This window comes from Crinia signifera, chromosome 1 (genome assembly GCF_055691185.1).
Source record: "Crinia signifera chromosome 1, ASM5569118v1, whole genome shotgun sequence".
NCBI classification, from domain to species: Eukaryota; Metazoa; Chordata; class Amphibia; order Anura; family Myobatrachidae; genus Crinia; species Crinia signifera.
Window position 1 is genome coordinate 54,168,850 of NC_139217.1, and position 22,980 is coordinate 54,191,829.

The window sequence follows — 22,980 nt, forward strand, 5'->3', positions numbered from 1 at the left end:
ACTTTCCCGATGTGGGCACGTGCGCGCGCACCTTGCGTAATACACAATAGACGCTTTACGTTACTGCAAAAGGCCCAGGACTTGTCGCCACGTGGCGGAGTCCCTGTTTTTTTTTTTTGTGGTAACTAGCAATAAACAATTATAGTTTTGCACAGAGGGGATCCTCTATGTACTATAATAAACACAGATTCCACGTGTGCGAACCTTATCGCACGTGGTACATATACTGTAATGAACAAGCAACTCAAGACACTATACCCCGTTAAACTACTTGTGGCAGGCAGAAGTACAGTTTATTAAACACTTAATATATGTTTTAAAACACGTGGCTTTCACTTATTGTACTCCGGGTTCAGCGCTAGCACTTCCCGAACCCCGCACCGCCGCGGACTCGGCCTATCCAGCAATGGAAACAAATAAATACTTCCACCCTTTTGCTGGTATAGGTCGAGTCGCACGCCTGGTACTGAGTTCTGGACTGTGGAGCGGACGGACGAGCCCTCAATTGTTAATGGTGATTAAAATATAACCAGAGTGACAATAAGTGAAAAGCGTTGATTACGTAATAAGTCCGCAACCAACGTACCCTTTATACCTAGCTACGTGTGAACAAAGCGTAGCGCAGCGTAGCGTACCTTTTATTGTATTATGTATACCAAGAACCAATACCTTAATCAGAGATTCCTTCGCAGTACTTTGTCTCTAATCTGCGAATATATCTTATCGGACTGTGTCTACAATATACCTTATCGCTATTATGCGAATAAACAGACAACGACCACTGTATAGAAATATGGAGATAAGAGCTCCGTAAAAAGGTTGTATTTGAGTCCCTAATGGACAAAAAGGGGGTTACAGAAATAAGAATAAACTGGTATAACAGGTAATACAATATACTAACAATGAATACTAAACAGACTCTACTAAGGGGAAAGAATACAGTTACAAGACACAATCAGCCAACAATACTTATAAGAATAAATACCGTGAAAATGCAACCGTTTACCGTGGTCATCTAGTAAGCGAAGCGCAGTCCGGTCAGAGCTCACTATCGTTCAGGAATGAACTATAGTCCGGTAGGAAGGTCCAGGGAAAGTAGATGTGCCGAAAGAGACCGAGCCTGCTCCGGGTCGCCTATCTTATAGGGTCAGAAGGGGGAGGTCAAAGGCCATTCTCATTGGTCAGAGATCATATGTCCGGTCCACTGTGATTGGAGGTTAGACGCTGTACCTGGTCTGACCAGGTGCAGGGGAGTGAACTTTAAGAGTCCTTTGTTTGGTGGTTTCGGCGTCAGCAAGGATAAGAACCGGTTTGAGCTAGTTTCCTTTGTTAACTACTTACAACAGAAACTGTCTCTGGAATATGGATTATGTCCATAACTATCGGGCAATGTACATTGCGACATATTCGCAATGACCGGAATACTTCGCATAATGAACTGAGCGGAACGGTACTAAACACGATATAGACAGGTGTGTGCAGGGCTAACTAAGCTATGTGTGGCGTTCTAAACCTTTTAACTATATTTCATTTCGTGTAAGTGTGTTATTATGAATTTATGTGTGATAGTATGTCCACTCTTCTGGTCCACATTGTCACACATACTCGGGTATGGAAACTTTATTTGCGCAACTCTGCGAACCAAAATGGTGGCCATACTATCACAAAATGGCGTGTGTGTACCTAGACTTCCACATACAGTATGTTATCCCTCTACTAATCCTGTAAATTAGGTACGCCTCAAGTGAGACGCACTTAAACGAACCAGAAATATAAGAAGAAAACCCGGGAAAAATAAGCAGATTTACACATTGTTCTTTGAAATTTGTTTTATTACATCATACAAACTGTGACTGGAGAGAGAATATAATCACAAACAACATCAGAAAAGAAGAGGAGAGGAGAAAGAAAATATTCCAAGCATCCAGCAGGAGGAAACCCCACAGGGGAGTCTAATCCATTCTAATCTGTTTTTTTTTCTTTCTTTCTTTCTTTCTTTCTTTCTTTCTTTCTTTCTTTCTTTCTGTCTTTCTTTTCTTCTCATTTCTTTTTCCTTTTTCCTTTCTAACCATTCTTTACACCAAAAGGTGTTTGCTACAAAGGTAGCGCCCAATGTATCAGGCCATACCTGTATTTGTAGGCAAGTGGTAGATGGGGTCAGTGGGTATGGGCATTAAGGTAACAACGATAGACTAGGCCGCACGGCTTGTGTTGTAATTGTGCTACATCCTGCTTTGTAGACTTGTTGGTGTTTTCTTCATTATGATAGTTCCTTTGTATACATATCCTATGGTTTGTTGAGTTCTTACTGGGTATTAGGGGTTATTTAGAGGTAAGAAAATGTCCCCAAAATATGCTAATAAACTGATTATTAACATACAATATAAAGGGTTTTAGAATTGTTCTGAGAGACAAGGATGGACAGAGGGGTCAGCGTTACTGGTGGCGTTAGACCTTCTCAAGACTTTACGAGAAAAGACGTCTCAGATATAGGTTGCTATGGGTTACAGCACATAGATGCCTGTGACATGACACAGTGTTATTAATTGAGCCCGGTTCCATTCATTCTTACTGCAGTTTCTGGGCGCAGTATCTGTAGGTTGTTCTCCTGAGGGCGGTGGAACATGTAGCCAGGCTGATATTTGAATATGTTCTTCATTTCCTGGGGAAAACTGTGCATGATCTCATACAAGGATGAAGCTGCAAAACATTGCCTTATCTTATTATTTATAATGCTTTGCAATGTATCTTTGTTAGTAGTGCTGCATGAGTTCCGGTATGGAACTAAACCCTTCTTTTGATTTCCTTTTTGTTGCCTTATCAGCTGGTACGGACCCGTTCTGTACCAGTAGCTGCATCTCCCTGTCCCAACATACAAGCCCCACATCTACATTAAGACATCATTACATCCCTTTCTTCAAAGGTAAGGACAGGAATGGCATTGTGACGTAATTCCTGTAATTAACATGATGGCATTGTCTGGGCTTATACATTGTTTTGTGGTCGCATGAAAAGGAAGATTTTGTTTCCACGTGCCTGTTTTTCCATTATTGTGTTTTTTTTACCATGTTGTTTGTTACTTATACTCATTTTATGTTATGTTTGAAGCAACATGTCATATTATTTGGGAAATAAGTGATCGTTTCTGTAACATATCACCATGAGTTCATAAAGCTTCAGAAACGTGTGAGAATGTTACTTGTACAGAGTAATGGATTCCGCAAATGTAAATGCCATTTGTATGTCCCTCCTGGTCCTGTCACTTTTTTATTCAGTGTCGTTCACCATTGTCCTGTTCCCTCTATCCTGTCCACACTGACCTGTCCCTGTCACCTGGGTTAGAAAGGTAAGAGGTATCTAAAAGAACATCAAAACATTTAGGAAGGAATTGAGAGAGAGAATTGGGAAAATAGAGAGGGGTCTTTATTTTTTAGATATAACCGCTAGAGCAACTTTTTTACAAATGATCCTCTGGGTGCTTATAGCAGGGACAGCTATATTACACTACTCCTGTGTGGCATAATGTGTATAAGGGGCACTACTGTGTGTTCTAATGTGAATAAGGAACACTACTGTGCAGTGTAATGTGAATAAGGGATGCTACTATACTATGGGAATAAGGGAAGCTGCTGTGTAATATGACTTTGTACTATTCTGTGGCCATGCGCCTTTCCCACAAAGCCACACCCCTTTATTTTTAGCTTCCCCTTTTCTGCATTTAGGGGGGGCACCAATTAAATGCAGGCATGTTGTGACCATTTCTGTGTCCTGTATATAGTTGCAACGGCTCCAGTGTCCTACCTCCAGCAGTCGTGCTGAGTGACCATATGGCTACTCAGAAGGTCAATGTTAGACTGATGGGTTCTGTGGTTGTGTCTTTGTACGCAAGCCATAGCACAGAGAGATCATCTAAATACAAATCCCAGCAACTGCAACATTTGCATATTTGCGCTTAGCTGCTGCGTACTGATTTGCAGCTGTTATGGCATTTGCTTACATCTCTGAGCCAATCCCAATATACAGGCCAGCTAAATTGGTGGTTATCATTGGGAGAGTCCTAAATGAATGTGCTAATAGTGAGCTCAGCCTGGCCCATCTAGTGCACAGTACCAGGTGTAAGTTACAGTAGTTATTTCTCCAAAGGAGCAACAGTGACAGCAGCATCTACAATGTTTCCAGCTGATGGATTGGTTGCCAACCTCTATTAATAGGCAAGGACGTAGAACTCACAGAGATATAACAAATGACTAGCGCTTTAGATAACAATTAAAAGTTATCTGGGATATGAGATGTAACAATCCCTGCAACAGAAATCTTCCTGATGCCGTATAGAATTGAACTTACAATTAGGTTCAATCAGGTGTTCCCGTAACGGTTTCTTTGTATAAACATCAATACAGCAGGGAATACCAACAAGGAATCAACTTACATGTTAATTCTGTCCCGCGTGCACATAAAAGGTTTCTTTGTCAATCGATAACCGGAGGCGTCGGGAGACAGGTAAGAAGAAATTTATTCACACAAATCCAAATCCAAACAGGGATCCGACAAAGATACAAGTTTAAAAGTAGTCCAAAGAAAGCAGAGACACAGCGGGTGGACGTCCGGCGGCTATCCCCTTGAAGAACGGCGTGCTGCAGCCAACGCCGGCAAAGGAGATACGTGTGGTGTCGCTGTGATCTGTCCGTCCCACTGGAGCTGCTGATAGCGGGTCAATCAACGCGTTTCGGATATTCAGGTATATCCTTTTTCAAGATGTGCCGCTGTGGATACCGGGAGGGTTTTTGAAGTGGTCCTGTTCAGTCACATGTTGCAGGATCAATGTAATCATGTAAGTTGATTCCTTGTTGGTATTCCCTGCTGTATTGATGTTTATACAAAGAAACCGTTACGGGAACACCTGATTGAACCTAATTGTAAGTTCAATTCTATACGGCATCAGGAAGATTTCTGTTGCAGGGATTGTTACATCTCATATCCCAGATAACTTTTAATTGTTATCTAAAGCGCTAGTCATTTGTTATATCTCTGTGTATTCTATGTATGTATTTGGATCAGGGCGTTGATCCCTACAAGAGACTAGCAGCTAATTAGTCCAGCGCTGGGTACACACCTACAATTTGTTGTTCCAAGGACGTAGAACTGCAGCCATTCCCTTAGGCTATGAACTCATGCAGGTGGCAATACTTTTCTGTTCTGCTTCTGTGGATGCAGCGGTGCTTAGTGTGCATGCTAGGTAACACAGAGATATGTCATTGCACTGGTTAATGTAAGATACACACATTATAGTCTTTTTGTTTATTGTGAAGGCAAATGTCACACAAATGTTTGGGCCGCACTCAGGGCCGGACTGGCCATCTGGCACTTCTGGCAAATGCCAGAAGGGCCGATGGCCTTGTGGGCCGGTTTTGTGCATATTACTGAGGGCAGCGCGGTCATTATAGACTACAGATTACAGATTGACGCCATGACGCCGTAGCGTCATGACGCGCCAGTGTCAGAGAGCCGCGCCAGCGGGGTTAGCTCAGCCTGAGGTGCCGGCGCGGGAGTCAGAAAATGAAAGGTCCCATGGAGGAGGCAGAGAGAGCCGACGCTCCCCGCTCTGCATCCTCTCTCTCATTTTTGCTGTACTGCCGGTCTGCGCTGCCTGTCACAGTGTGTGTATGACAGGCAGCAGCACCAGAAGCCTTTTACACACAGAGCTGATCAGTACCTCCCAAGTGCCCGCACAGGCTGGCTGTAATAACTGCGTCTGCCTGCTGCTTGATGGATTTCTCTGCTGCACGGAAGTTTTCACCCTGCACTCCGATTACAAGCCCGGCTCTCCCCCTCTACAAGCTGCTGCTGCTTAGAAAGATTTAACCCTCTGCCATCCTGGTTTTTACAGTAAGCTTCAAAAGTGTGTTTAATTTTTGTATGTGTGTGTGGGGTAATGGGAATAATGTATTGTGTTATATTTTGTAGTGGGCATTACAGTTTGTGCCACAGTGTGTAACGGGCATTATGGTGGGTGCCATGATGTGTAGTGGGCATTATGATGTGTCGAAATGTGTAATGGGCATAATGTATTGTGTCATAGTTTGTAATAGGCATTACAGTGTGTACCACCATGTGTAATGGGCATAACTGTGTGTGCCACCATGTGTAATGGGCATTACGGTGTGCTGTATAGTATGTAATGGGCATTACGGTGTGCTGTATAGTATGTAATGGGCATTACGGTGTGCTGTATAGTATGTAATGGGCATTACGGTGTGCTGTATAGTATGTAATGGGCATTACGGTGTGCTGTATAGTATGTAATGGGCATTACGGTGTGCTGTATAGTATGTAATGGGCATTACGGTGTGCTGTATAGTATGTAATGGGCATTACGGTGTGCTGTATAGTATGTAATGGGCATTACGGTGTGCTGTATAGTATGTAATGGGCATTACGGTGTGCTGTATAGTATGTAATGCCTCCTTTTTGTGATGCCACGCTTCCTCTCCATGAGGCCACGCCCCCTTTTCGCCGTGCGTCTTCGCCGCGCAAGGGACCCGTCTGCTTCAGGTGGGCCTGTGTGCTGAAAAATGCCAGGGCCTATTTCTGGTCCCAGTCCGGCCCTGGCCGCACTGTGTGTGATCTGACGCAGCTGCACTTGCCCTTGTATCCGCACATATTCCCTCCTCCTGAATATTGGCCTGTACAGCGGCCCTGGCAGCCTATAGCTTCTCTGTAGTTTCATAGATGCACAACCACACTGTAACAGGCAGTAGGAAGTACAATCAATTCGGTACACGTCCAGATTACCCTTATTGTCCAGGAATTGGCCTCTCCCGGTGGTGACAGTTGACCCTCCCAGCAGCGTATGCTGTGTGTAAAATGAAATTTGCACAAATGATGATAAAGGATATTTAAACCTGTGTTTTATCCTCACTGGGTGATATACAATGCATTATGACCTTCTTTGTCCATCATACAGGGTGTCTGCCAGGCAGAATTCCCTTAGCATAAGGGGAGCCTGGGAGCAGAAGTGCCCCAATGAGGCCACAATGGGGAATAAAGATGTATATTGTTCTATAGTACAAAGAGTACATCAGTTTTATCTGTACAGGGAGCAACAACAACACTTGTAGGTAAAAAGAAAGTACAGTAGGAGGTAATATACCTTATTGCTACAGTATAGTAATAGTTTCCAAGAAATTAGATTATGTTTTTAGACGGTACTTGTGTACAATCACGGCTCCCACGATGTCCATCGCAAAGTAAAAAATCGCATCGCATGCGATTTTTAACAGAAATGCATCCAAATGCATTGAAATTAGTATCAAACATGTTCAATGGCCCCCAAATGTCATTTTTCAGGCTGTACCACCCCCACTATCAACGCGAACCCGAAATGTGGCGAGCGCAGCGGTACGCGTCCTACGACCTTTTCATACCCCCACTATCCACGTTGGCGTGGAGTTGAGAATAGAAAGTGTGGCGAGCGCAGCGAGCCCGAAGCGTGGTGAGCGCAGCGAGCCCGAAGCGTGGCGAGCGCACCGAGCCCCGCAAGGGGACACGGATACCTTCACAGGTATACGCGTCCCCTCGCGGGCTTCACAGGTGTCCGCGGGGCTCGCTGCGCTCGCCACACTTTCTATTCTCAACTCCACGCCGACGTGGATAGTGGGGGTATGAAAAGGTCGTAGGACGCTTACCGCCACCCCTCTCCGGCTCGCTGCGCTCGCCACGCTTCGGGTTCGCGTTGATAGTGGGGGTGGTACAGCCTGAAAAATTACATTTGGGGGCCATTGAACATGTTTGCTACTAATTTCAATGCATTTGGATGCATTTCTGTTTAAAAATCGCATGCGATCGCATGCGATTTTTAAAAAATGCTTAAAACGGCAAAAATCGCATGCCATCGCATGCCACTACATATGGCATGCGATGGGAGCCGTGAAAGTACACAAGTACCTTTTAGAAAAACAGTCCTTACAAACAAACTTATTTATAACTAAAGTGGGAGATTTAGCAAAGCTTGGAGGGAATAAAGTGGAGAGAGATAAACTACCAACCAATCTCCTCCTGTCATTATTTCAAACACATCCTGATTAGTACTTTTTGGTCAGTCCAATTATCTGCAAGTCTTCTCGCAATGGCTGCACTTTACGGTGTCCCGAACTCACACGAAAGTCATTGTTACCCCCATAGAGGTCTCGGCCCTACAGTTCCTATCCTTTATACATAAGCCAGTTCTTCTCTGACCTACTGTATTGCATCTGGGAAATATACCGTAACACCCCAGAGAGACCCTTTTGTATCTTCTCCAAATAAACCTCTCACTCAGTCACCACATCCTGGTAACTAGAACATTGTCTTATTCAGCACAGTTGATACTGTAGCTTGGTGGTTCCCAAGTGGATCAGTTTTTGCCTTCCACCCAGGAATAGTAAGTGGGGGAGGGGGGGTCTCACCCGTTATCTCCAGCATATTCTGCTCCCAGTGTAACATAAATGTGTAGGTAGGCGCCAGCAATAAAAAAAAATCGCACCCTATTACATTTGTGAGTTGTATACTTTATAATGGGAAAACATCTGGATGCGAAATGAAGTGTGACCAAAAATCGACACTTCAAAATGTGCGAATTTCAGAAAATGAGCAAATTCGCCCATTTTTAACCAAAAATCGCACCCTAGTACATTTTGCCCCATATGACTATTAGTCAGGCCTCATGAATACTAGTCATTATATACACCAGAAGCATCAATGTTCTAAAGGTGACTAATATGGGACACCGGCTGAGTTGGGTGTTTTGCTGCCTCCCCCTATATATACTGTAATACATTTGGGTAAAATCAGATTTTGTCCTCTTTCAGGCCTATTTCCTGCTTTGGGTCAGGAGTTTCTCACTCAAACACCTTCTTTATTTGATTTTGGCAAAATGTATAACCTTAAATGCTGGGCAGTATAGTATACATTCTATAAGATGCCATAAAATGGTGGTGGTTATGATTATTATTATTATTATTATTATTATTATTATTATTTGAAAGCCAATGTAATTTTTTCATACACAAAATTGAATTTAAGCAGAAATATATCTAGAAAAAAAACAGCCTTACTGGTAACTGTGGGGGTTATTTTGGTTCACTCTTTCTGACAAATTCCTTCTTAGATGGACAAAACCGTGTGCACTGCAGGGGGGGGGGGGGGGGGGCAGATGTTACTTGTGCAGAGAGAATTAGATTTGGGTGGGGTTTTACTTCAAAGTGAGATCTATATTGCAGTGTAAAATAATGCAGCCAGTATTTACCCTGCACAGAAACAAAATAACTCACCCAAATCAAATTCTCTCTGCACATGTTATATCTGCTCCACCTGCAGTGCACTTGGTTTTGTCCATCTAAGAAGGATTTTGTCAGAAAGAGTGAACCAAAATAACCCCCTGTGTGTGATAGCCAAGGTACATACAGTATCAGGCAAATGGTGAGGTAAACAGACCACTTGTGGTCTAGCAACAGGATCCCAATCAGTTTCCAGGTAATAATATGTAATCACTGCAGCATTTGTTAGTGAGAGTGGAAAAGCTTATTTTTATCATGTTTATTTTTGGCAGCCCTAATCCGTCCTCCTCATATGAGGTGACGCTTCTAATCACTTTGGAAAAGAGAAGACTTTTCAGTTTGTAAAAAGCCCATTCTTTTACCACAGTTCTTTAGTGCACATTTCATATTTGGGATTCTCTTGGGGTTTTTTTTTTTTTTACCCTAAGGATCACCAGGAAGCATTTTTGTAATGAGGATGAGCAATTTATTTTGTTAGGTCATCACTTGCTTTTTAATACATCAAAAATAACATTCACATTTACCAGAGGCACCTGACTCCAAAATAGTCACCAACAATAATTCAGAATCAAACAGTATATTAACGTTCCATACGTGTTTACAATAAAATTAGTACAGGTGTCTGGAATGCTCTCAGCCATGTTATTGGGGAAATTGTTTATCAGAGATCACTATCTAGGATAGTTGAAGTAAACCAACATTGGGTTCACCATTTCCTCATTTATAATGCATTACAGTTATCTTAGGACTCATAAGTACATATAAGGGCCAATTTATCAACGAGTGATATTATTGTTATCACTCTTTGGAATTAGTAAATGCTGCTCCAGCCAATCAGCCCCGAACACATAACAGTTAAGAGTTGATTGGCTAACGCACCATTTGTCATTCATAATGAGTAATAACGAGTGTCACTTGTTGATAAATGGTAGATGCTAAATTGTAGTGGGCTAAAGGACCTTCCACGCCCAGGGGGAGGAGCAAGGCCGGGGGGTTTGCTCCTTCACTATCCACACCACCACTGGTTGCCTTTAGTAACCAGGTGGCGAGCGGAGTGGAGTGGGCCACCGTGCCCGAAGCGTGGCGAGCGAAACGAGCCCGCGAGGGTCCGTTTGGGACCCTTCTTCCAACCTTGCTCCTCCTCTCTCCACCCCCTCTCCTCCCCTGTGATGTCAGAAGGTCCTTGAGTCCCCTACAATTTAGACCTAACCATTGATAAATCTGCCTCCTAGATTTGTCAAAGCATGGATACCGATAAAGTGGCAAGAGATAAAGTACCAATCAGTATGATGGTTGGTACTTTAGCACTCTCCACTTTCTCTCCAAGCTTTGATACTTCTCCCCCCGTAGTTTGGTGCTAATTGTTGGTATTTTATTAGATTTTACCAGTGCAAAAACATGGCTAACCAGTTCACACATATTTACAGAAACCGTGACTTATTAATGTAATACTATGCGCAGTATTGGTTTAAGGCCTTATTCTTATAGTATCACCTGCTTGACTAGATGCGGGAATACGTGTTTGTCTCCCTGTCCATCTGTTCACTGTCATAAAGGCTGTTCATGAGTTCTTTCTGAGTAGGCCGCACTATCACGGAGAGAGAAAAAAAATAATTTGATTTCAGATCGTTGGTTTTATTGACTGTCTTTGCTTTTCCCACTGGAGGCAGTGAAAGTGGACGGAGTACTCCCAGCCTATCCATGTGCTCAGATTCCAAATCTTCGTCTTCTTCCTATCAGCAGGCGCCTAGGCATTTCCATGTCCCAGGTAGGCACCGTGTGTGGTCATTGGCCAGGAAACAGAAATCCGCTCGGGACTTGTTGAAGTCATCAAAGTACGATTGGTTCATTGAGCTAATTATTGGTCTACAAAGGACAAATTTGCACATTTCATAAAGTTATGTTTAAATGAACAGTAACTGATTTGACCAAATAAATCCTATGTCAGTGACAACACTCTCCTCGTGTTATTATATTCATATCAAGCCTTCTAAGAGTGGAGAAATTACCGATAACAACCAGTCAGCATCTACCCATCATTTTTATAGAATGTGCTTTGATAAATCTTGCCTAGAATTTGATTGGCTGGTATGGGCAACTTCTTCACTTGTCCTATTGTCCACTCTCTAGTAACCCACTCCACCACCACTACCACCACCTTGTAAAATAAATTGATATAAAAATCACAACATTCCTTTTGAAAAATGGAGACCAACTAGGCCACACCTCTGCTATAGGATGAATGTTGTTATTTTATCAATAAGTATACATTTTACTTCAACCAAATGGCCTCCTGGTGCACATGAGGAGAGGATTTATAAAATCCACTATTTATGTATCTCTATATATTATTAACTTTCACAGCACATGCAATAGAGATAGGGGGAATTTAATTAGGTGCAACTTTGGTGTGGCGAAGTGAATTTGAATTTGCAATTCAATTCCAAACTTGCAATCCTTTTTTCAATGTAAATTTACCTCTTTTTATCCACACCACACTAAGCAGGTGAAAAGGTAGACAAAATCTTTATTTTAAGGACAAAATGTGGGGACTTTTTTTTTCTGAACCCCTTGAACCTGAACCTAATGACTAATTACTGTAAGCATTTAGAAGTTTTCAATTAGCTTATTTGTGCCAGTAATTACATGTTATTTTTGTGGTGAAAAATGTGGCCTCAAAATAGCCCAAAATGAATTTTTTTTCGTCACTTTAGGTTTATTTATTTAAATGAAAAACATCATATTTTTAGATTTATAAAAAAAAAGAAAGTGGCTTCAAATTACCCTCAGATAACCGTTTTCCGCCTTTTTTCATTAAAGCTTGTTAAGCTTTTTAAATTATTCTACTTTTTTTTTTTTTTTTTTAAGGCAAAGTGTGCGAATTTACAGGAAAAAATGTGTTTTTTCAAAGTTACACCTAATTGAATTCACCCCCCCCATTTTAAATCTTTATTTGTATAGACTTTACAATAGGGATTGTTTTCACACTTTACAAATGCATTGTTGCTACTTATGTTATTCAATACATTTTATGCCACAAAAATTGAAACTTTGGAAGATTTCTGCATTTCAGGCACAATTGGTTTAAAAGTTCCAGATCAGTTTTGCCAATTTAAACCAAAACATTTATCAAAGTCTGTTTACTATGTTGGTAGTTACATATAATGCAGCTACTACACAGCAGTTTGAGTTGCTCTGCTACTAAATCTCGTTACTGTTATGATAGCTTTGAGAAGTGTTTAATTAGCTATATAGCCTATTCAATGGAAAATGACACACATAAAATGAATGTATTTATTAGTTTAATTCTATTTAATATTACCCAACATATTAAAACTTCTTTTTCCTGTTTTCTTTTAACAATTTTTTGTTACTTTGCTATTCTGACTTCTCCTGCTTGCTTCATATACTAACATTTCTATAGCATCTATGGTGCCTACCCACAGTGCAGGCAGCCATTTTGTGACTGAGTCACCTTCATGAGAATGCAGCCTACTGATTTGCTGAGAACCAGTGACATTTACAAAGTACAAAGTAATATGAGGCACAAAAATACAGATTCCCAGTGAAGCGATATACTGCATTCTGGTGAATTTGGGGTTAGGCCACAAAATGGCTTCCTTCTCCGTGTGCAGGTGATGGGGGAATACCTTAATATGAGGTGTAGCATACAGCGCAGATTTCACTCTTTCTTTTGCGCAGTTGAAAAAAAAAACTTTATTTGCAGGCTGTATTTTCTCATTCTTTTATTCTTTCCCTTTCTTTTCTGTAGACACTGGAGTTAAAGATAACATCTATAGGAAACCCCCTATCTACAAACAGCATGGTACAGTCTGCTTTCTGCTTGCTGCAACTTTTTCCTTTCGCATGACGACTAATTCATTTTACTGTGATTTATTAATCCGCCATCAACCTTGTTCACCACAGCATAGGTACGGGGAACTCCACAAAAGGGAAAGTTAGAACAAAAAAGGAAAAGTGGCAGTGATGCGGATAGTGGCAGTGATGCTAATCCAAATCTGCATTTCGTGCGGTGGGATTTGGCGTTTGCAAGTGCATACACACTTGCCGATGCCGTAAGCGGTGGAGCGCTGGTAACGGTCATGCTAAGCCATTGGAGACCTTCGCTGACAATGCGGGGGAGCGTGCAAAGTCAGCGACACAGCGGGTACATACCGGATGATGTGGCCCATTCTGTCATTCTGATTGGACAGTCTGTACCCAGCTTTTGTACAGCTTATTGTACAGTAACTTGTAGTGGTTTCTAACATTCAAATTCATCAGTGGAAGTTTTTTATGTGGTTCAATTATGTGACCGTGGGGTGTTTTTCTTAAAAAAAAAAAAAGATTGGTATTTACTCATAAAGTGGAAATGGGCTAAGACCAATGTCAGCCAACTTGTGGTGATCTTTTTATTCAATGAAAATAAATCACAAATGGCTTGTTTCTATGGGCACCACCATACGAGCGGAATATGCTAGTAGCCAGAGCTCTAAATGGAACACAGCGCGAGTACAGCGCCGCAAAGATCTTTGTTGTGCTGTGTATGTTTTCTATATAGACAGCCATGAAATACATGTGTCACAAGTAGCTACAATAAAATGAAACAGATGCCATTGTCTTGTGGTCAGTCAGAAGAAACTACAATAAAATGAGGCAGGTGCCATTTTCTTGTGGTCGGTCAGAAGTAACTACAATAAAATGAGGCAGATGCCATTTTGTTGTAGTCAGGGTCAGAACTATCTACATTAAAATGTTGCAGACGACATTTTCTCGTGGTCAGGGTCAGAAGTTTCTTCAGTAAAATGATGAAGATGCCATTTTCCTGTGGTCAGGGTAAGAAGCTTGGCATGGGGATAAACAGAGGCTCTGCTGGTGCTATTTACCCAGTGGTATACTTGAGTACTGTGCTTGTGTGGGGGCATGCTATACTGGTGTCTACAGATTTGTAAGTGACTTATGAAGACAGAGCGGGAAAGACGTCATACAGGTGGGTGACCACACAGGCGGACGTGCATAAACTGTTGCCTGTAGGTCGCAAACATCCGCATGGGTTGTGATTAAAATGCATCTGCATGTGTTTACTGTATAGAACATGAATCCCGCTGACCTCCTCTCCTAGCACAGGTGTGAGTTATTGTGCCTCAATGGACTGGCACCCAAGGATAACTCTGGCCCATGGACTTTATTGATGTTTTCATGAATGTGACCATATTTGCAGTTTCAGTTGACCAATAATGGTATAGAAAATACTCGTGGCAGTTTGCATTGTGGATAACGAGGGAATCCATGAGCACAGCTGTAAGATACGTTTCCAGCATTCATGCTAATCATAAAGGTACTTTAGAGCTGATTCAGACCTCTTCGCACAGGTCCGAGTTCGTCGCCGTTATCGCAAAATCTGGATTTGTTTCTAAATGACTTATTAATCAATCTACAAAACAATTAAACCCTATTAGCTTATTAAGAACAATGACATGTCCCATTGGTTATGCTGGTTTAGATTTCCAAATAATCAGTTTGGTTAATAACGACAGCCTGCTGAAATACATTAATAATGAAGGCGCCTACTTTGTATATCGATCTAAAGCCGGCTCCCACAAAACAACCCATTTCCAAGAAAACCAGTTAAGACATTTCATTGGAAATCGAAGAGAAACTGTATTTACAAACGGAAATATTTTGCTGCCCTCTGCCGGTGAGAATTTAGAATGCATTTTTTGGAACATTTGTATTTAATAGTTGGCAGTTGGATGGCTACGTTTTCAAAAAGTTGTCGTTTTAAACAAGCTTCTGGCAAGAAGAATAAAAAAAAATTTCCACTGCAATAATTGGTCTTTATATAAATACTGCACATCCCCACAAATTACCAGCTTTCTAATTATAACAACGAATCAGATTCAGCCAATCTCTTCCATCTCTGGTGCCAAATTTCAGTCTTGTGTATGATGGTGTATCTTTCCTCATAGCAAGTAATGCTGCTAAGCACTGAGTACCCTTCACCACCCCTGACAAAGTGAATTATTTAAGCCCAGATTCCCATTAATTAAAAAAACACAAAAAAAATGAAAAAAAGATTAGGTGTAATTACCAAGCAATCTTATGGCTGCCACAGGACACCATTCTTTCAATCTTGACTCATTTCCTCCGGTCCAGGCTCTGTGCTTTTCCCGCTTTTTTTTTTTAAACTGCAATAATCCGGGCTTAAATAAGGGTTATGGTATGACCTTTTGACCCTATCGACCTTTTGACTGTCGACCATTAGTGGCCGACCTTATGACTGTCTATCATGAGTCAGTCTATGATCAGTCCGGATATCATCTTGTTAGTCCTTCATTAATTTAAGCAGTGTTCCTAATCTAGGTTGCACACACACCTAGGACACTTGCATGGTGTGGCTACTTTGAATATACTGAATGTCACAGTTTTTGTGTTTGAATCTTTCCATTGACTTACACAATAATACTGATATATTCCAATTATTATGATGATGTTGTTGTTGTTGTTATTATTATTATTATTATTATTATTATTATTATTATTATTACTATTATGAGTAGTAGTAGTGCACTAGTAGTAGTATTCAAATCTAGGGAACAGGAAGGAAAATATGCTAATAGGTAGGGGAACTGAGTTCCACCACAGCACTGGACAGTCATTCCAACAGAAATGATTGTCCCAGCAGCCTTCACTGCCACTGAAGTGAAGAAGGGCCAGGGAGCAGGCTCTGCGCATGCTGAAGACAGGGTGAGGGGAATGATGGGACAGCACTACTCTGCACATTACAGTATGTGTATAAGGTGCACTACAGTGTAGCGTAATTTAAATAAGGGGCACTACTATGTGATGTAATATGGATCAGGGGCATTACATGCGGTTTACTGTGTATGTGAGTGTGCTACTGTGTGGCGTAATTTTAAATGGAGTAACTAATGTGTGACTACAGCCCTTCCTTGTGCGACCACTGTCCCTTTATGGGAGGTAGAGCACAAATTTATAGTTTGCAGGGGGTGCCAGACTCCCTGGCACTGGCCGGGGGTGGGGGGGGTCAATGGAAATGAGTCCCACCACCTCTCCAGGACCACATTCAGCTCTGCTTGTACCTTTTAATCCTACGTTACAATTTTTTTTTTTTCCATCTTAGTCCAAGTTTTTGAGAGAATGAAAAGCAGGTTATGTAATGATGACGTATTTCACAGCTTTGGCTGTTGCTGCAGAAGGACGCCCCCATGGCAGAGGTGGATTCCCAGCAGCTGGCAGCAAACTCCCTGCTATCTGCGCAGTCATTTATTATTATACATAGATATTGCACCCTGCAGAACAGGCCTGTTCATTCACAGTTCTCCATTACTACTGCAACAGTCCTGTGTCCTGCATAATATCGCTCTTTACTCCTGTTGATAAATGGGGTGAAGAGAGATGAGCAAGCCCATCAAAGTCACGTTTGCCAACATTTTACTAAGTTATAACTATACTGCTATACAGTGTATATCCGCTATACTGCAGATGGTGGCCGTGCAGGATCCCTAGCATGGATATATTCAGTATGTGTTAGGGGGAACATTAGTGCCTTAGATTGCCTACTCTCCATGATTATCTGGTATTTCAGAGAGCCATCCTCCGAGGAGGGTAATCCAGACTGCTGGATCCCTCCCACTTCCCAATGCAGTGGACAGGATCCAGGAGTCTGGTCTCTTTCTCTGGGTGTCCAGAAGAGCTTTCAGAAATTGAGGAGATTGGCATCATTGTCTACACCAGGGGTAGCCAACTCCAGTCCTCGAGAGCTACCAACAGTTAGCGTTTTCCAGGTCTCCTCACAGAATCATAAGTGAAGTAATTAGCTCCACCTGTGGATCATTTATAATGTGTCAGTCAGTAATGAGTGCTCCTGTGCCCCAGCCAGGTGATCTAGAAAACGTGAACTGTTGGTACAGTAGCTCTTGAGGACTGGAGTTGGCTACCACTGGTCTACACTAACACTATTGCTATAAATGCAAAATAGCGATGGGCTGGAATCAGCTGATCAGTTTTTAGCTGTGCTCCATTGCAGGAACACTTAACAAACAAACAATTATGTATTTGTGCAATGAATTGGTTACTGGCAGCCCAAAGGAAGAGCAAAAAGGTCTCACCAAGACCAATATATGATATTGAATACGAAAGTTGCTCAAACAATGAGGATCCTGAACCAAAATAGATCTACCATAAACACACAAACCAAAATATGCTTACAATAGAAGAAATCCAATATGAGGATCGGTTTTATTGAATGGTGGGAGTTAAAATTTCCATAAAACGACAGCCCCTTTGATTTAGTCTCCAATTGGAGGGTACCGGAGGAAAAAGAAAAAAAACAAGGTTCTGGTTGGGTTCGAACCCAGTAGTTTTGTTTGTAACCAAAGTACTGTAGTTTATGCATCAAAAATCTCAAATGGCAAATTTGAGCATTACCGTGTACAAGATTTTAGTGACATCACTAATATTCTTTCATTGATTGAACACTGTCTGTATCGGGTGTGGTATATGGTCCCGACAGTCTGGATCCCGGCAGTCATTAGCCCGACGTCGGGATCCCGACTGGCCGGACTCAGACAGCGGGGCGAGCGCAACAAAGTCCCTTGCGGGCTCGCTGCGCTCGCCAGGCTGCGGGCACGGTGGCTCGATACGCTCTCCGCCTATTCTATTCTCCCTCTATGGGGGTCATGGACCCCCACGAGTGAGAATAGCCGGTGGCCGTCGGGACCCCGAGTGTCAGGGTTTTGACTGTCGGGATCCCGACGTCGGGGTAATGACTGTTGGGATCCCAACTGTCAGGAAACTGTCCGGCACCCGGCTGTACCTAGTATTCCCGTTACCTATGTTGGTGCAAACCAATCTTGCAGGCTACTGTGTACGTCACCATTAAGCGTTTTGGCTTTGGTCAAAGGAATGACAATCACTGTGATAGTTTAAAAAAGTTTACATGGTGAAAGTCCGTTTCTTAAAATACTGTATAAAATAAGAGCTTGGGTAAATAGGTTACAATTAAGTGATTTAGAAGGATCAAATGAGATTGCCAAATACAGAGCTTCAACCAGCTGCTATGTCCACTCTCCTGTCCTGTCCTTCATGGTAGTGGTTCCGGTAAGAACGCCACATTACCAAAGTAGAAATTTATGTTTAAGGTTTGCAAAGTGTGATGTTTATGCATTGCAGGATGGTTGCAGGCTGGTTATGGAGAATATTAATCCTGCTGTGGTCTGTATGACAGTAATGCTGAGCAGTGTGGGAGTTTGCCGGTGGAATCTGCTTCTAGTTATCCCAAAGTGTAGAACGAGCAGGTACTTCTGAATCACCAGCCTGCATACATACAGTAACCGAGAACAATGAGAGACGCACACTCTGTGAATTTCATGCGTTAGTCATCTAGCATCATATTCTTGACAGTCTTCCAGTGTATGCGGATGATACACATATATGACCTTCTGTTCCTGCAACAAGGACAAAGTTATATATATATATATATATTAATATTATTTAGTATTACATGGACATGCATGAGTAGAGATGGCATTACGGAGGGGGGCATGGAGAAGGTAAGAATACTTATCTGACCCTTGTCTTGATTTCCTCCATCGGAATACCAGCGTCAGTGTACTGAATGCTGGCATGCCTATGCTGGTCATCCGCATGTATCCCATTTACAGTAGAGAAATCCAAGCAATGTGTTTCAGGCCTATTAATAATTAAGTAGAAATACCTGTCAACACTGCAACATTGTTGCAGCAAAGCAAAAGATTGAATGGGGCTCATACATCAGGGAACTATCATGTCAACTCCCCATTTTGCAGATGACTGGGTCGGGTCAAATGACAAATCAGCGATCATTGGAGACCACGATTGGCAAAAAGAGCAATCGGGCCATACATGCAGTGGTCTTGGCTGTCTTCCAAGGTCTGTTGCAGTGAAGAAGAGAGGGGCTGAGAAAACTCAGGGGGTGATTCAATTGTTAATAATTGCATTTCCCCCTTCAATTTAGACATATGCAATTGTTTGGATGTCCATTGTTTTATTGCTCTGATCGTTCTCCGGAGTGCCGGGATTAGTAAAACCCGTCTGAAATGTCCCATTTGGGCCCCCATACTTTTTGCACACCTCTTTTTGCTATCTTAGAAGACGACAAATAGAAATGATCAATGACAGATCTTGCCTATGGGCTGCAGGACTGCAGCCCCCCAGTAACATCCACCACTGCGGAAGTGAGCCAGATGCAGTCCATGAGACTGCACTGAAACTTCACTGTGACTGGCACAAACTCCACAGGCAGTACCATTGGGAGGTGTTCCCTCCCTCCAGGACTGACAGTCCAAGCTGCGTTATGCAGAGAGTTGGTTCCCAGTAGGAAGCCACTCCCTGTCTTGCCATGTAACCCAATTTGGCTTCTATGGGCTGCAGTCGATGTAGACCATTGAAGCTGAGTGTTTGCGTAGTGGAGACTGCAAATGTGCGTGTCCCGGCACCTGTCAGCTGTATTAGGCAGGTACCGTGATCCAGGCATCGGCGGCAGCAGGGGCGAACCAGGCAGGGGCAGCCCCTGTATTAATTACAGGTAGGAGCCACCACTAGAAATGTTTAGTGAACCTGAACAATTGAATAGCTGCCAATGGGAGCACACAGGTGCAAAGGGGGTGATAGAATTGGTTACCCATAGCAACATCCCATCTTTAGTAGAACTCCCATCTTGGTTAATAAACCCCACTAGGTGCAGGTCATTTAAAATCTCCATCAGACACATAGAAGGGGCAGGAGCTAATTTTGGCACAAAGAATCCTGTTATTGGAAAATCATCCTGTTATTGCAGGGATTTCAATAATAAAAAAAAAAAAGTGATCTAACCGTGTCAGCTTTCGGGATCTCCAGATATAAACCCTGTGTCTCGAATAGTGAACTTCAGTCTTGGGAACATGTAACATCAGCTGATTTTCTACATGAATCCTCGTCATCCCTCTCTGTTTGTGCTTAGTAGTAGATACATACTGTATAGTAACTTGGCTGCCTGTCCTCTTCCTCTGCATATCTGCTTAGACAAGCATGTACTGTAGGTTACTGCTGTACTAGTATCGCTATTGCTGCAAGCAGACAAGTCCTGTTATCCCAAATACCCAATATGTGATCAGCACCGATTCAGATGTTATTATGCTGATCTGTGCTCTACTAACCAGTTTTCTGTTTGCACATGACCCTCAGGATACATAGACGGAGATTGCGGACCCTGTATAGAAATCCTAGTGTTCCGTCTCATTAACTGATCATCCTTCTCTATCTGTTCCAGCATCTCGGAGGTCGGTGGGTGAGGAACTCAACTTAGATCCAGAAAGCAGGAAGGTAAATGTGTAGATCTGCTTGGACAGGTGTCAGGACTGATTGTGGGGTGGACGTAGAAGCGGGGGCATCTATTGCCAATCCGCCACTGTATGCAAATGCTGCTACGTATATCTTCCCATCTGAACGTGCAAGGACTGAGGCGCCAACTGTCAGCGTCTGTACACACAGTAATACACAGACATTGGCGCATCTATGGCAAGAGCAGTTTCTCCCACCAAGTATGGCCTCTTATGTGAGAGGCATCTGTGCATGCAGCCATGTTTACAGACATGGGGAATTCCCATTACATGCATGTAAGGCGGACCAGAGCTGAAAGTGCACAATTACATCTGCCTTTCACCGTCCAGAATCACCTGCTGCATTTACAGTACACTTCTCCTGGTGTGTGTAATATTACAATTGGATGACTCAGATGCATACATGCTATGGGGCCCCCCGGCACTATTAGGAGACCTTCATAAAAAGGCCAAGTGAGGCTGCCAAGGAGAGTTGAAGGCAGGAAGTTTGCATTGCAGGGATGGCCCGGACATGAGTTGGCAGGTACAGAGAGCAGCCTGGGTACTAGGGTATGTGAAGGGGGCGGTTTGATGAACAGGTGGGTTTTTAGTGCCCCATGGAAGTTTTGCAGGCAGAGGAGAGTCTAACAGAGTAAGGAAGCTCATTCCAGTTAAGGGGCAGTATGAGCAAAAAGTTGAATATGCGCATGGTATACAGTGACCAGGGGAGAAGCGACGGTCATTGCCTGACCACAGAGGGGAAGAGGGAGTATGTAGGGAGCTGAGGTTGGAAAAGTGGAGTTACTGTAGAAAGGGCCTTATATGCAGGGTTGCTGACTTTGAGGAAGATAGGGGGTGGGGCCCGCGGGTGGGCTGCAAGAGGGGGTGGAGCCAGGTGCGGGGCTATTCAAATAATCATCTGGTCCATATGGGCCCCCTGCTGAGGGGGCTGCAGGAGGTGGCTGCCATTCCAAGGGACTTGTACACTTTTACAGGGGGACCGGGAGGCGGATCTGATTTTCGAGAGCCTCCCAGCCATACCAGGAGGGTAGGCAAGTATGCTTATATATAAGGGCTACGAGTTTGAAGGGGTATTTATTATGTTGGGGAATGGGAGCCAGTGCAGGGCTTGACAGAAGTGGAGCGACGGGAAAGGAAGATAAGTCTAGCTGCAGATCTGAGAACAAATTGGAGGGGAGCGTGAGAGACCAATGAGGAGAATTTATGCTTGCAATAGGCGAGTGCAATGGATGATGGTCCGCCAATAGGGCATCTTTGTACGTACATCAACAGATTTAAGCCGCTGCCGATGGGCATTTCAGTAGGGAGCCTATCAGCCGTAGCATTGACATTAAGACACAGAAGTGGCTGCAACAAAAATTGCAACTGAGTCCACCTCCGAATCACCCCTTTATATGGGTTTACTGTGAAGAAAACGAAATATTCTCCATTACCGATACACAGGTACTCATGGTATTTTAACAAGGCTCAGGGCGGGATGTACTAACGGGAAAGTGCGGTAAAACACCAGTTTTACCGCATTTCCCTATGTATTAAAACCCCGCCGCCCCGTCAACGCATTGTAGGGTATCGCCACCCTCTGGTAGGGTATCGCCACCCCCTATAGAAGCCTATGGGCACCGTCCGCGCGCCCCCCCCCCCCCCTCCCGTCCTCCTTTGATCTCCTCCTCCCCCAGGTGTCACAGCCAGGAGGACATCCGGCTTCAGGGGGGAGGAGGAGACGCAGGGGGATGCTGGCAGCCGCCGGGAGGTGACGGAGACCCCCGCAGACCACATCACAGGTATCGCGGGGGTCTCCGTCACCGCAACCCGATGCTAGCCGCATATGTTAGTACATATGCGGCAGCTGTTACGCGAAGGGCGGCGATGTATATTAATACATCCTGCCCTCAGTCTTTAGTTAAAGGGTAACTTCGCTATACTTGACTTTGGCAAATTAAAGTCCTTCTAAAAACATCTAACACTCGAAACAGGACTTCCTGCCTGATACTTCCGGTTGAAACCACAACACAAAAAGATCCCATAGGATTTTAGTGACTTTCATTCTCTTCCTAGGTGAAAACAAACTGGCTGATTCTCAAAGGAGAGATGGATGTCCAGAATAACTCTACAGACGTAGACTCCCGTTCCCTTTGTCTAAGCTCCGGAACCTATAGAGATCCTTCTCAGAGGAACCCAGGAGATTGTTCTTACTCAGGTGGGTCCTCCCATATCTCTATGTGATATATCATCGCATGTGTGTTTCTGTATATACTTATATGTACACACAGAGTGAGAGATCTAAC

General features: G+C 43.2%; 1 protein-coding gene across 6 annotated transcripts in view; it reads left to right on the plus strand.

Annotated features, from left to right (window-relative positions):
• ABLIM2 (actin binding LIM protein family member 2) overlaps positions 1-22,980 on the plus strand; it is a 161,873-nt gene that overhangs the window by 117,682 nt on the left and 21,211 nt on the right. For 2 of the 6 annotated variants that reach the window (XM_083153344.1, XM_083153428.1), the window contains 5 exons: positions 2,825-2,923; positions 10,981-11,082; positions 13,087-13,140; positions 20,626-20,678; positions 22,751-22,892. In XM_083153344.1, coding sequence (XP_083009470.1) covers positions 2,825-2,923; positions 10,981-11,082; positions 13,087-13,140; positions 20,626-20,678; positions 22,751-22,892 — 450 coding nt within the window. The remainder of the gene's footprint in view (positions 1-2,824; positions 2,924-10,980; positions 11,083-13,086; positions 13,141-20,625; positions 20,679-22,750; positions 22,893-22,980) is intronic. The other 4 variants (XM_083153512.1, XM_083153585.1, XM_083153671.1 and 1 more) reach the window with 2 other exon arrangements.